The sequence below is a fragment of the Carcharhinus amblyrhynchos genome, chromosome 5 (genome assembly GCF_965287045.1).
Source record: "Carcharhinus amblyrhynchos chromosome 5, sCarAmb.v2.hapA, whole genome shotgun sequence".
Classification (NCBI taxonomy): Eukaryota; Metazoa; Chordata; class Chondrichthyes; order Carcharhiniformes; family Carcharhinidae; genus Carcharhinus; species Carcharhinus amblyrhynchos.
The window spans coordinates 23,189,841-23,204,438 of record NC_137328.1 but is presented as its reverse complement, the minus strand read 5'-3'; the positions used below and the strand labels follow the sequence as shown (position 1 = coordinate 23,204,438).

At 40.8% G+C, this 14,598-nt stretch overlaps 1 protein-coding gene across 1 annotated transcript in view; it reads left to right on the top strand.

The window, feature by feature from the left end:
* Nucleotides 1-14,598, top strand: part of rcl1 (RNA terminal phosphate cyclase-like 1) — a 34,059-nt gene that overhangs the window by 423 nt on the left and 19,038 nt on the right. Inside the window, exon 2 of the mRNA XM_080188541.1 lies at nucleotides 4,398-4,469. Coding sequence (XP_080044667.1) covers nucleotides 4,398-4,469 — 72 coding nt within the window. The remainder of the gene's footprint in view (nucleotides 1-4,397; nucleotides 4,470-14,598) is intronic.

Genomic DNA, 14,598 nt, shown 5'->3' with positions numbered 1-14,598 from the left:
TCTTTAATTGGTGAGGGTGAAGGCACATTTGGGATTTTCTCCTTAGATTAACTCCCTCCTCCCCGCTGAACATTGACAACGGGATTGTTTCGACTTCAATCCATGCGGGAAACGCACACTGACAGGCTGGTGTCGCTATGTTTCTGGGAGACCTCCCATTGATTTCACTCTTGGCCATCTTGTGAGTAGACTGGGGAGGTGCCTTGTTTTTCTTTTCTGAGCCTGTTTTCTTTTTTTGGGGGGGGTCTTAATTTATTAACTCGGGATCTCTGTTGGACTTCTGGTGCATTGTAGCTGGAAGAGATTGCAGTGTCTAATCTGAAATGTGACTCGGACAGCTTTCTGACACCAGCTACACAAACCACCGTAACATATGCTTGTTGCCTGAGGACATTGAAAGGAAGGAGCTTCCCGAGCGCAATTTCAACGCTTGGATTCCCAGAAATCCTCCCGACCCGGCACACGTTTGAAGGTGGCTCTAAACTGGGCTCGTTTGGTAACGTTGAGACCGATGAGGTTTCCCTTTGGGTAAGGGGCTCGTCTCCTCAAACCCTTTTCATTTGTGTGGTGGGGGTGAAAAGAAGTACTGAACACATTGGTATAATTTTTGATTCCGTTGCCTTTCAGTGAGGTTCTTCTATTCACACCATTACAAATCCAAATAGTAAGAGTGTTGAAAACGTGAAGTACAAAAAATGGTAGAAATACTCAGCAGCCCAGCTGACACCTGCAGATAGTCAAAGTTAATGTTGCAGATCAATGCCCTTTCATCAGTATTTCAAATACATGAGCAGGGAAAATTAGGCAGAACAAAAGGGAAATAGATAAATGTAGCATAGATCCTTAGATAGCACCTTCCAAACCCACAACCACTTCCTTCTAGAAGGACAGGGCAACAGATACATGGGAACAGTACCACCTGCAAGTTCCCCTCCAAGCCACTCACCATCCTGACATGGAAGTATATTGCCATTTCTTCGCAGTTGCTGGAGTTCTGGAATTCCCTCCCTAAAGGTATTGTGGGTCAACCTACAGCACATGGACTGCAGTGTTTCAAGAAGGCAGCTCACCACCACCATCTCAAGGGCAACTAGGGATGGGCAATAAATGCTGGCCAGCCAATGATGCCCATGTCCCACGAATGAATTTAAAACATTTCCTAATGTTGCAAGGCAAAAGGATACATTAAGTCCTTGTTTTAAGGTACCTAGTTTAAGTCCTTTCAATTTAACATAGGTATGTAGAATTGCATTAATGTTGTTTCATACTGGATGTGATGGAAGGCAATGTGGCCAATCAACACCAACTTGGAGCAGCCTTTTCTGCTGGCTATCTTTCCAGCTTGCAGCTTACCTTTGCAATTCAGCTCCAGGTTGTTTCTTACCTATCACAGCATGTCTCCTGAACCCTCACTCTCGGTGAAGGTTTGGATGAGGGAAGCAGCTGGCAGGATGGTTGGGGAATTCATTTGGCAGGGAGCAGGAGAGGCAAGAAATAGAGAAGGCATTGAGTGGGAGAGGTGGCATGCCACAGCTAAGTAGAAAAAGTCTATTTCTTTTATATTTTTAAATTTTAAAATATAATATTATTTCATTGAGAAATGTAGTAATTTAGCAATGTACGTACAGGTTTTAAACTTGAAGCATAAAGTTTTTTTACTGGTGGGAATGGTTCATTGAACCAGACCAAAGTTTTTACTTGTGATTGGAAAATCTGCTTGACTTCACACTGTTTCACTTTTCAGGAACATAACTACAGTATTAAGTGAGGAAATACTGTATAGCAGTGGGACAAATAAAGGATCAAAATGGCTATAGAGGTGTAAAAGGGATGAGCAGAATCATCAACAGCTGCCATCTGATAATTAGAGACTAATGGTTGTGATCTGATGTAATTGAACTTAATGTTGAGTCTAAAAGCACCTATACAATGGATGAGGTGCTGCTTTTTCAGTGTATGTCAAGTTTCATTCATTTCAGGAGCCCGAAGTCAGTGTCATTGGAACAAAGAATTAAAATGGCAGATAGCTGGAACTGAACGGAGGTGCTCCGTAAAGCAATCTCCCCAGTGTTGAGGAGACAGCATTGTGAACAGCGAATACAGTATACTAAATTGAAAGAAATATAATTAGATTGGTGTTTAACCAGGAAATTGCATTTGGATTCTGGACAATGGGAAGTTGCGGGGGGTGGGGTTGGTAATAGGGTAGTGTTGCATCTCCTGTGTTTGTATGGGAAGGTATAAGAGAAAGGGGTGGGTGTTGGAGTAATTGAGGCATGGTCTAGATGGCAGAGGGAACAGTCCATTTAGAACACTGAAAGGGGAAAGGAAGATGTCTATGGGGTGCTGTCATGCTGGATGTGGTGAAGGTGGCAAAGGATGAATGTGGAAACTAGTGCTTCAAAAGGTGGAGGAATGTTAAGGGGTGTGAGATATGTTAGTTCCTCTAGAACCATAATAGCGCTCCTCATGTCCTCTAATGGCTTACCCTTAGCATTTCTGATGTGATTGTTCAACCCATTTGTGCCTGTGGTGGTTCTTTTGAAATAGCTGTCAAATCTATCCCACGTTCTTGCTCTTTCCTCAAAGCCCATGATTTTATTTCCATTTCTAATTGTTTATCCGATTGCATCTTAAATATTAGTATTGACTCGGTTTCCACCAAGGAGTACGTTCCCAATCATAACATCTGTCAAATCTCTCTTTTCTGATTACTAAAGAATGGTGTCAACATAAATATCAGCCATGGCCCAGTGGTATAACTCTTATTTTGGCGTCTAATGTTCTGGATTCCATCTCACTTGAGCACATGATCAAGGCTGATCTTCCAGTACTTTACTGAGGGGTGCTGCATTGCCAGAGGTACCAACTTTTTGATAATGCATTTAAAGTAAGGTCCCCTCTGGCCCAAAGGTGAAACTAAAAGATACCACTACTGTTTTGAGGAAGATCAGGGGATGTCTTGGTGGGTCAATTCTAAACTAATATGACAAAAAGATTATCTAGTCATCTCATTGTTTTTTGTGGGACATGCATATGAATAAATAGCTGCTGTTTTCGTTCTTTAAGAAAAAACAGTTATTGTGGTAAATTCTTCATTAATATATATAGCAGTAGAAATAACGTACCAGCATCCCAACAAATAAAGATAGCTGATGACCTTGCCTGCTGCCTGAAACTGTTTACAAAGTGTCTGAGGACATTTTGAACTATATATTGCCAGGATGAAAAGCTGGTTATGATATTTGGGGAATTTCTTCTGGCATAGTATCATTCAAAGCATTGGTGTGACATTAAAACCTGTTTGCGTAAATGTATTCTTACAGCATGTTGGTGCCAGATAAACCACCTTAAGACATTTTTTTTTACAAGCACTTGACTTGTTGCATGTCTGTGCAGGTCTGAGTGAAAACCTTCTGCACTCATCATTTCAGTAAGAAGTCTCACAACACCAGGTTAAAGTCCAACAGGTTTATTTGTTAGCAAAAGCCACTAGTTTTCAAAGCCCTGCTCCTTCATCAGGGGAGTGGGATTTCAGTTCACAGACAGGGCATGTAAAGACACAAACTCAATTCATAAAATAATGGTTGGAATGTGAGTCTTTACAGGTAATCAAGTCTCCACATTATGGCTCTCGTCATTTCAGCCAGAATCTAATGTTGGATTCACAGTGCATTTTTGTGGCTGGGGTGTTGGGAATTTTAACACTGGACCAGCCTGAAAATATACAGTGTAAGATTTCTGACGTTGGATGGTATTGGTATTAGAGAGCTTCCAAGAAATTGTGTTCTGGCTTTGCCAGGTGCCATTGAAAATAGTGGCATCAGGTCTGTCTCTTTTTTTTAAGAAAGAAATGACATGATCTGTATTTGAATTTTTACTGATCAAACAAGTTGGCTTGTGTAGTCTCCTACCTGGTCAAAATTTCACTGACAGCCAGAAGCTGGTAAATAACAGCTTGTGCAAGAGTTTAAACATGCACATCTTTGTACTGTGTGCATTGGGAGCAGGCCGAGCAAACAAAGTTGCCTGTTTACACCGCTATGTACACTGTGTAAAGAGCACCAAAAGTGTGATGCAAACAACCTTTTGACAAGAAAGGATTCAAATTAAAAAAAACTTCTGATTTTTAAAATTAAATTGCCAACTTGTGTTTTATTGTCTAGATATCTTCATAGATCATAGAACCCTATAGTGCAAAAGGAGGCCCTTCAGCCCATCGAGTCTGCACCGACCACAATCCCACCCAGGCTCTACCCCCATATCCCTACATATTTTACCTGCTAATCCCTCTGGCCTAAGCATCCCAGGATACTAAGGGGCAATTTTAGCATGGCCAATCGACGTAACCTGCACATCTTTGGACTTGGTATGACTGCCTTCTCTTTTGTTTATAGATTTTGAAGCAAGCTTCATTCGACTCATGGACAAAGTAACAAACGGTTCTCGGATTGAAATAAATGAATCTGGTGAGTTATTTGTGATTAAATAGTAATGCTCTTCTTAATTGTCCTTCTGAACTTGGAGCTCATGTTAGCATCTGGGAAATTTTTACACTGAAAACCTTCTGCACTCATCATTTCAAGTCTCACAACACCAGGTTAAAGTTCAACAGGTTTATTTGTTAGCAAATGCCACTAGTTTTCAAAGGGTTGGGTACCTTTAGAAAAGAAAAAATAGTTATTTTCTTGCCTTTTTAACACATTAGGGGGTTGAACTATGAAGAGAGGCTGAATAGACTGGGTTTGTACTCGTTGGAGTTCAGAAGGATGAGGTGGGATCTTATAGAGACGTATAAGATAGTGAAGGGGATGGATAGGGTAGAGGTAGAGAGATTCTTCCCGCTCAGAAAGGACAGCAGGACTAGAGGGCACAGCCTCAAGATAAGTGGGGGGGGACAGTTTAGAATGGAGTTGAGGAGGAACTTCTTCACTCAAAGGGTGGTGAATCTCTGGAATTCTCTGCCTGTTGAAGTGGTGGAGGCTACCTCGCTAAATATATTTAAGACACGGGTAGATAGGTTTTTGGTAGGCAAGGGAATTAAGGGTTATGGGGAGCAAGCGGGAAAGTGGAACTGAGCCACTTCAGATCAGTCATGATCTTATTGAATGGCGGGGCAGGCTCGAAGGGCTAGATGGCCTACTCCTGCTCCTATTTCCTATGTACCTATCATTTATGAAATGCTAAAGATATTTCTCAATCTGCAGAAAACCTTGAATGTAAAATAGCTATTTCCATTATTTTTAGCCGGTCGGTCCATTTTAGATGAATGGCAGTGTTATGGATACTCCAAACCATTAATGTCTTTGTATGTTTAGTTAATTGGTTTTGAATTTTATTGCTTGTGAAAATATTTTTTAACATGACCCATTAATAAGCTTTGACCTTTGTGTCATCTTTCACTACTACTGTTAACCTTGCTAGAATTCTTCCCCCCTTGAGCCAGAACTCAAAAGTTTAAGCCTACTCTAGAGATTTGAGCACGTGACTTTGGGTGACATCTCACTACAGTACTGAGAAAATCCCATTGCTCTATTTGAAGATTGGGGATGCTGTGCCAGTGTGCTCGCTAATATTTATCTCAACAAACACCAACAAAAAGTGATTAACTAGTCATTGTCTCATTACTGTTTGTGGGATCATACTACATTAAACTTGGAACCCATGACACTTCAGAGTAGAGAAAGTCAAAGACTTTATATAAATAAAAGTTCTTTCTTACACTCTTTCCCCTTCTGTCTACAGTCCTGTGAAGCATTTCAGGAATTTTTTTTATATATGAGTGCTATAAAAGAATAAAATGATGTTGCCATTTCTGATGTCCAGGGAAGGAACAGTATGGTTATAATATTTGTAATCAGAATGAGCTAGGTGGTCTTTTATGATATTTGTGTTCTGTGTAAAGTTTCAGCTCTAGGTTAACTTCACAAATCACCTTGGACTTTCTGGTCTGGGTCTTGACAATACCATAATCTGTACAGAATTTTATTAAATCTTTTCCAGCCTTGCACACGGGGAGTGAAGACCAAGTCTTTGGGTGAAAAGGGATTTATAGGCAGAGATGTAAGTTACCAAGAGAGATATCGAACTATATAAACATAGCCATGATTAATAGTCATGAGGACAGATTTTGCTCTACTGGCATCTAACAATGTCTGCTGTTAAGTAATTGTCCCTGTACTGTCCAGCTCAAAAACTCTTCTTGCGCACGATTGCTGAAAGTGTGCTATGGTTACAGGAAGGGGAACAGGCCCTGAGCAAAGACAATGAAGAAAAGGGCATCTCCTTAGCCAGCCAGATTGATGGATTGAGAAATAAACAGAAGAAGAAACAAGGAGGGTGGATAGTGTGCAAATTCAATGTCAAATTGGGTAGAGAGAGAAAAGAGGAAAGAAAGATTGGATTGATGTTATTTGCATTACATCTATTACATTTGGGTTCGTTTGTTCCTCACTGCATAAAAAAAAAGTGCAGCACAGTGCTGTATAGCTTGGGTGTTAAACTGCAGTCTGTTGTGACAACGGTATACATCAGTAATGCCGTGTAATTAATTAACTGAATAATGATAGTTCTTAAATTGTCCATTTTTGTGGGTGAGCCATTTATGCTGATACTCTTTAGTGTTCTGAGATTTGATTCTCTGACAAAAGGTTTGTTAACACATTATTAGAGATAATTGTTATTTTCCCCTTAAACAAGATCTACATTTATGTTACGCCTTTCCTAACCTCATGACTTTCCAAAGCACCTTAAAGCCAATTAAATATCTTTGGAATTGTCATGGTTGTAGGAGACAAGGCATTCAATTTGCACACAGCAAGGCCCCACAAGCAGTAGTGCAATGTGATAAAGATTAGACAATCCTTTTTTCTCTGATTTTTGGCTGAGGGATACTGGGAAAACTCCTTGGCTTTTATTGGAAATAATGCTGTGGGGTTCTTTACCACCTGAGGTTTACCACACAATGTTAATGTTTAATGTCACATCCTAAAGCTGTGGTGGAGCATACCCTCAATATTGCATCAGCCTAGATTTTGTGCCAATTATTGATCCATAGCTTCCTCACTTAACAAATAGTGTTACCATTGAGCCCCCGAAGTTAGTACCTTATTCAGTCTATACGATACCTCCGACCTTATAAGTACTTTATTCAAATGATATAGCTTAACAAAACCTACATATTTCTAATAAAGGCCGTAATTGTCCATTTTTATCATGGGAATTGTCTATGCAAATCTATCACTAATTGCATTCATATGACACTATAATTTGTGCTTTCCTGCTTATCAACCTGCATTACAGTCAATACTATAAACACTCCTAACTTTTGTCAAGATCATACTGCAGTTAGAATATTTTGGGTCAGAATTTGTCAAAACTGCAGCTGTACTTCTTGCCCTCGCCATTGTTTATCCTCCAGTTGCACACTTGAAGTGAGGGCAGATGCACAATTAAACGCAAATATCCAATAGTTGCTCTCTGAGTTATACCATTCTGCCAAAAGTCTAGCTGGCTCAGTTATCATTGAAGCATATTTAATATTATGAAGTTGTTGTATTAGTGCAGTTGATATGAATCAAATCTGATGCAGATATTTAAGACAAGAAACATGCAGTATATATGTTTCCTTTTGTCATAAGTGATGATTACTGTCTGTCAACCTCTGGCACCAAAAAAACTGCTTTTAGGCGTGGAACCTCAATGAATCTCATTCCAACAGGTTTTGAATTTTTGGAGATTTTTAAAAATATCATCTTAAATTCCTATTTTTTTTCTTCTGCACCCTTCCCATTTCAATCCAATCTTTCTTTTCTCTCCTCTACCTGATTTGACATTGAATCCACACACTATTCACCCTCCTCCTTGATTCTCCTTCTGTTTATTTCTCAATCCATCAATCTGGCTGGCTAAGGAGATGCCCATTTTTTTCATTGTCTTTGCTCAGGGCCTGTTCCCCTTCCTGTAACTGTAGCACACTTATAGCAATTGTGTGCAAGAAGAGTTTTTGAGCTGGACAGTACAGGGACAATTAACTAACAGCAGACATTGTTAGATGCCAGTAGAGCAAAATCTACTTGTGACTATAAATCACGGCCATGTTTATATAGTTTGATATCTCTCTTGGTAACTTACATCTCTGCCTATTAATCCCTTTTCACCCAAAGACTAGGTCTTCACTCCCTGTGTGTAAAGCTGGAGAAGATTCTGTACAGATTATGGTATTGTAGAGCCGAAGTTTTACATTTACTTTGGCATTGGTGAGCGTAAGGTATTTTACTGCAAGTATGATTCAAGTGACCCGCTAGGAAGCTTTTATCAAACAAAGTTTATTTAAGAACACAGAGTATAAGAAAAATAATTAGCATAATTTTTACTAATTATAAGACTTAAGCATGACACCATATAACTCTTAACTAGCTGTCTCTGTTCCAATTTAAAAGCTACCCCTAGACATAGATCCTTTTACAGAATTGGTTAAAACAAATAAGTTCACCTGACACTAGGTTTCCAACTTTGTAACAGCTATGGACAGAAATCCAGACAGAAGTTTTCAGGGAAGAATATATCCTTAAGGCAGCAAAACATAGAAATAAACCTAGTCTCTATCAGCTTCCAGTCTTCAGACTTCAGGAGGAAGGGGTAAATCTCTCTATAGCTTCCAAAACAGCAACACGTAGACAACAGAATCTCCAACTCTAGAGAGGTGAAAACAAGAGTGATCACTCAAAAAATGAGCTGAAATTCTCTGTGAAATTGGAGCTGACCCCAGTCACATGACCTGACATGTCAATTATTCCAATCAAGCTTTTCTCTGCCATCCCGAAAGATCACTAAAACAACAGAACATTGCATTAGTTCAGATTAAAACCACCATAGATCATAGACTTCTACAGTGCAGAAGGAGGCCCTTCAGCCCATTGAGTCTGCACTGACCACAGTCCCACCCAGGCCCTACCCCCATATCCCACCTGCTAATCCCTCTAACCTACACATCTCAGGATACTAAGGGGCAATTTTAGCATGGCCAATCAACCTAACCTGCACATCTTTGGACTGTGGGAGGAAACCGGAGCACCCGAAGGAAACCCACGCAGACACGAGGAGAATAAACCATGATGTCAATTATACTGCTTCAATAACACTAGAGGATACCGGCTGCAGACAACATGGCTCCAACAAAATGCCAGGAACTGCTCCAAACATCCTGCAGAGAAATACGATTGAAATACATTTATTAAAGGCATAGTATTGTCACGGTATAAATGTCATCATAACAATGGCAGTATTCAATTGCAACTATAAGACTTGGCAACTACAATAGGCACAGTAAAGACATAATACAATCAACTTCAAAAATTACTCTAGTTACTGACTTCAATTAGTTACTTAAGTGATTGACTTTAGAAAGCTGAGGGATTATGCTACTTTCTGTGCCCTCTTCTACAAGTCTTTCTTGTTCAAATTATTAAAAGACAAAAGAGCGAGTGCGCTCTTTTTTTCAGAGACCAAGTATTGAATACAGCTGTGATGGAGTACCTTCCCTAGGAGGTAGTGGGGATTTAAATTTATTCAAGATCCTTTAGATTTCTGTTCAACAAAGTTATGGGATGCAGACAAGAAACCGGAGTTGAGACCGCAACCAGATCAGTCATGATCTTATTGAATGGTGGAGCAGGTTTGAAGGGCCAAACAGCTGACACCACCTAAGTCTTGTGTTTCTATGTTCCTTTATAAAAAGCAATAAAAGGAATTTAGCCAAAACCTTTTCCAGTGATGATGCCTACCTTTCCATCTTCTCACTTTATCATCCAATCTTTTATTCTCAAGGAATGCCACAAAATGACTTTGTTCATTTCAGTGTCTTTCCCTAGTAACCAAATCCTGAACTCCTCTGACTCTTTGATCCTCCCTGCTTTGAACACCCTAATTATCCACTTGGCTCACTAGTAGATTGTGGGATCAGGCCTAGTCCATAACTGGAGCATCTTATCTAAGGTGATCCTTCAGTGCAGAACTGTGTGAAATTAAGGCCCCCTTCTGCCCATTCAGTAGTTAAGCTGGATGTTCAAAGGTTAAAGACGAGGAGCTTTAGGTTGCGCCTAACATTTCAGTGGAGTTGTGGCATCTAGTTGTGGTTAATACTGACATTATGACCACTGCACTTAAAGTAGTTTAATTAATTGGATGCTTCTGAGACGTGGAGAAATGCAACATATGTCTGAACGTATGTCTTTTCCTGTATTTTATCCTGGCAAGTGAACAGAACAAGAATTCTGGCTTTTTTTGACAGTTCCTTCATTATCTTGAAAATTTCAATTTGGATATCTGAAATAGTCTCTTCCAAAAACAAAACCTCCTTTCGAGCACAATCATTTCATTCTGATTCTTTTGTAACTGCCTACAATGTATGGGATCTGACCATCGAATTGATTATGTGTAATTGTCTCTAATTGTAAACATGCAGAATGAAGGACACTCTGAATTTCATTGATAATTACTGAGAACATAAAGCAAAATATAGCACCTACCACTTAAAATGGGCAGTCACTTATAGCAACCAAAAAGTGACAACTATCGTCTATTTGCATTATTACCAATTTCAAACTTGTTGGTAAAATCATCTCAACTGTTTTATGTTGGTCACCTTTCCTTGCTTCACTGATGTGCACTTTGTCAAGTTGCATTGCATGCAATTTAATAATTTTAACAAATCCTTATTAAAGCAGACTTTACACCCCTCTGTCTACCATTTCTTCTAAAATGGTCCGGAGGTAAGCCAATTCACCTTTGAGACATTCTCTTAATGTGATGAAGGGCTATCTAAATGCAGATGTATTTAAGTAAAAGATTGGGTTCAAAAGAAGCCAAAGCATCAACTACAGAAATATCAGTTAGAACCTTAAAAGATACTAGTTAATTACTAGTCATCTGCACAACTAACATCAGAAAATACTTCACAAAATAGGAATAAAATTTAACTTGAGCTTAATTGAAAGGAAATGTATTGGGTATGCATTTTTTTAAAAAATCAGCTCAAGAATTGATGTTGCAAATGAACAACATTTAAAATCAGAAAAATCATGCCAAAACTTGAGCCACTTTTTCAAGTTTCTGTTTCCATTTGCCCTGAATAGCTATTCATGACTTTCTGTCTACATATGCTTTTATTTTGCTTAATATGTTTCTCACTAAGGCTTTTGCCACTTTTCCATATCCCATTCACTTCACAATCCACTCTGACTTGTTTCTTCTATGTGCAGTTTTTTCTTTGTCCTGTTCCTTTTCCAGTGCTTGTCAGTGAAATATCTTTGCTATTGAAAGGGTACAGAGGAGATTTACAAGGATGTTGCCTGGACTGGGAGGCATGCCTTATGAAGTTAGTTTGAGGGAACTGGGTCTCTTTTCCCTGGAGAGACGTAGGTTGAGAGGCGACCTGATAGAGGTTTATAAAATGTTGAGAGGAATAGATAGGGTGGATTCTCAGAGGCTATTTCCCCGGGTTGAAATGGTCGCTACGAGAGGACACAGGTTTAAGGTGCGGGGAGGAAAGTACAGAAGTGATGTCAGGGGTAAGTTTTTCACTCAGAGGGTGGTGAGTGAATGGAATCGGCTGCCGTCAGTGGTGGTGGAGGCGAACTCGCTGGGGTCTTTTAAAAGACTTCTGGTTGAGTATAAGGGGTTTTATGGGATTGGGGGTTATAGATAGGTGTTGATGTGATCGGCGCAACTCGTGGGCCGAAGGGCCTGTTTGTGCTGTAGTGTTCTATGTTCTAATCCTGATCAGTATCTAAAATTGGATTTTCTGTTTTGCAGCCACTGCTGAGCATTTCCAACTATTTACATTTTATGTTTTCTACTGATTAAAAGTTCAGTGTGTAAGTTGCCTGTACTTGACAACTTAGCAATCTCATTTGAACGCTAAGGATAATGTGGGCTGGTGGACGATGAAATGGCTTGCTTTTTTGAGTTTGGGCTTAAAGCATGTTTTTGGGGCAGAACAAGGGAAACGAGAGTTTTGTGCTGCATCACCTTGTAAATTATGCCTGATTTGGGGATGTGTGATCCTGAAAAATTGCAGCACAAGCAGAGAAAGGGAAGCTTTTTCTCCCCCAAATCTCATGCTTCGATTACTGAAAAAACGTAATTGGGTTTTAAAAATTGAAAACGCCTCCATTTTGACATCAGCTGGTTCATGAGGTAATAAGCCGTGGATAACGAAGGAGGTGAAGGAAAGTGTTAAATTAAAAGCGGAGGCATTTAGAGTAGCAAAGAGTAGTGGGCAAGAAGATGATTGGGAGAGGTTTAAATGTCAACAAAGATTGACAAAGAAGATCATAAAGAAGGGTAGGAGAAACTATGAAGCTGGGCTTGTGCTTAATATAAAAAAGGATAGCAAGAGTTTTTATAAATATATAAAAAGGAAGAGGCTGGCTAGGGTGAACGTTGGTCCCTTAGAGGATGAGAAGGGGGACTTAGTGGTAGGGGATGGGGATATGGCTGAGGTCCTGAATAACTTTTTTGTTTCTGTCTTCACGGAGGAGGACGTGAATAATTTGCCGGGTGTTAGAGATGGAAAGGTGGTAGGGCTGGAGGGTCTTAATGACATTACTGTTACTAGAGAGGAGGTGCTCGACAGACCGGAGGGACTGATTGTGGATAAGTCGCCAGGACCGGATGGAATGCATCCGAGGGTTCTGAAAGAAATGGCGGAGGTGATCGTGGATGCCTTGGTGGTTATTTTCCAGACGTCGCTGGATTCCGGGGAAGTGCCGGAAGATTGGAAAACGGCTAATGTTACGCCGTTGTTTAAGAAGGGTGCCAGGCAAAAGGCAGGGAATTATAGGCCGGTTAGTTTAACGTCTGTTGTAGGTAAAATGTTAGAATCCGTCATCAAGGAGGAAATAGCGAGGCATCTTGAGAGGAATTGCTTGATAGAGCAGACACAGCACGGTTTCATTAAAGGGAAGTCGTGTCTGACAAATTTACTGGAGTTCTATGAGGATGTGTCTAGGGCGGTGGATAGAGGAAAGCTGGTGGATGTGGTCTTTCTGGATTTTCAGAAGGAGTTTGACAAGGTACCTCACAGGAGGTTATTGCAGAAGGTCAGGGGGTATGGAGTTGGGGGTAGGGTGTTAGCGTGGATAGAGGATTGGTTGTCAAATAGGAGGCAGAGAATGGGGGTCAATGGGTGCTATTCGGATTGGCGGATGGTGACTAGTGGAGTGCCTCAGGGATCGGTGCTGGGGCCTCAGCTATTTACCATTTATATAGATGATCTGGAGGAGGGAACCGAGTGTAGGGTGTCGAAATTTGCTGATGACACCAAGATTGGAGGAAAGGCAAATTGTGCGGAGGGTGTGGAGAGTCTGCAGAAGGATCTAGATAGGCTGGGCGAATGGGCCAGGAAATGGCAAATGGAATTTAATGTTGGCAAGTGCGAGGTGGTCCACTTTGGTAGGAATAATGGTAGGAAGGATTATCACTTACGTGGAGAAAAACTGCAGCAGGCGACGGTGCAGAGGGACCTTGGGGTCCTTGTGCATGAGTTGCAAAAACCCAGCTTGCAGGTGCAGCAGGTGATCAGGAAGGCGAATGGGATGCTGGCCTTCATAGCGAGGGGGATTGAATATAAAAGTAGGGAGGTCTTGCTGCGGCTGTATAGGGCATTGGTGAGGCCGCAGCTGGAGTACTGTGTGCAGTTTTGGGCGCCGTACTTACGCAAGGATATTTTGGCCTTGGAGGGAGTGCAGAGGAGGTTTACTAGGCTGATGCTGGAGTTGAGGGGGTTGAGCTATGAGGAGAGGCTGAATAAACTAGGCTTGTACTCGTTAGAGTTTAGAAGAATGAGGGGAGATCTCATTGAGACATATAAGATGATGAATGGGATGGATAGGATAGAGGTGGAGAGACTCTTCCCGCTCAGAAAGGATAATAGGACTAGGGGACACAGCCTCAAGATAAAGCGGGGGGTGGTTTAGAACGGAGTTGAGGAGGAACTTCTTCACTCAAAGGGTGGTGAATCTCTGGAATTCTCTGCCCGTTGAAGTGGTGGAGGCTACCTCGCTAAATATTTTTAAGACGCGGGTTGATGGGTTTTTGATAAGAGAGGGGATTAAGGGTTATGGGAAGAGGGCGGGAATGTGGAACTGAGCCACGACAGATCAGCCATGACCTTATTGAATGGCGGGGCAGGCTCGAAGGGCTAGATGGCCTACTCCTGCTCCTATTTCTTATGTTCTTATTAAGCAACTGGGTGGTTTTTTTAATTCATTTGTGGGACATGAGTAGTGCTGGCTGGCCAGCATTTGTTGCCCATCTCTAGTTGCCCTTGAGAAGGTGGTGTCTTCTTGAAACGCTGCAGTCCATAGGTTTCCCACCAATCCTAACTCCTTTATTGAAGGATGGAAAGGAAAGCTGAGGCTGTCTGTCTGTAGTTGGTATTTGAGCCCATGTTTTATAGCCCATATCCTGTAAATAAATTGCATCAAGATGTTCACCAGTGTGGCCAGTTGTTGTTGTGATCTTTTCCTATTATTTTACCTATCAGCACTAACTAGGTCATTAAATCAACTATAGCTGATAAAGTGCATAGTTGCC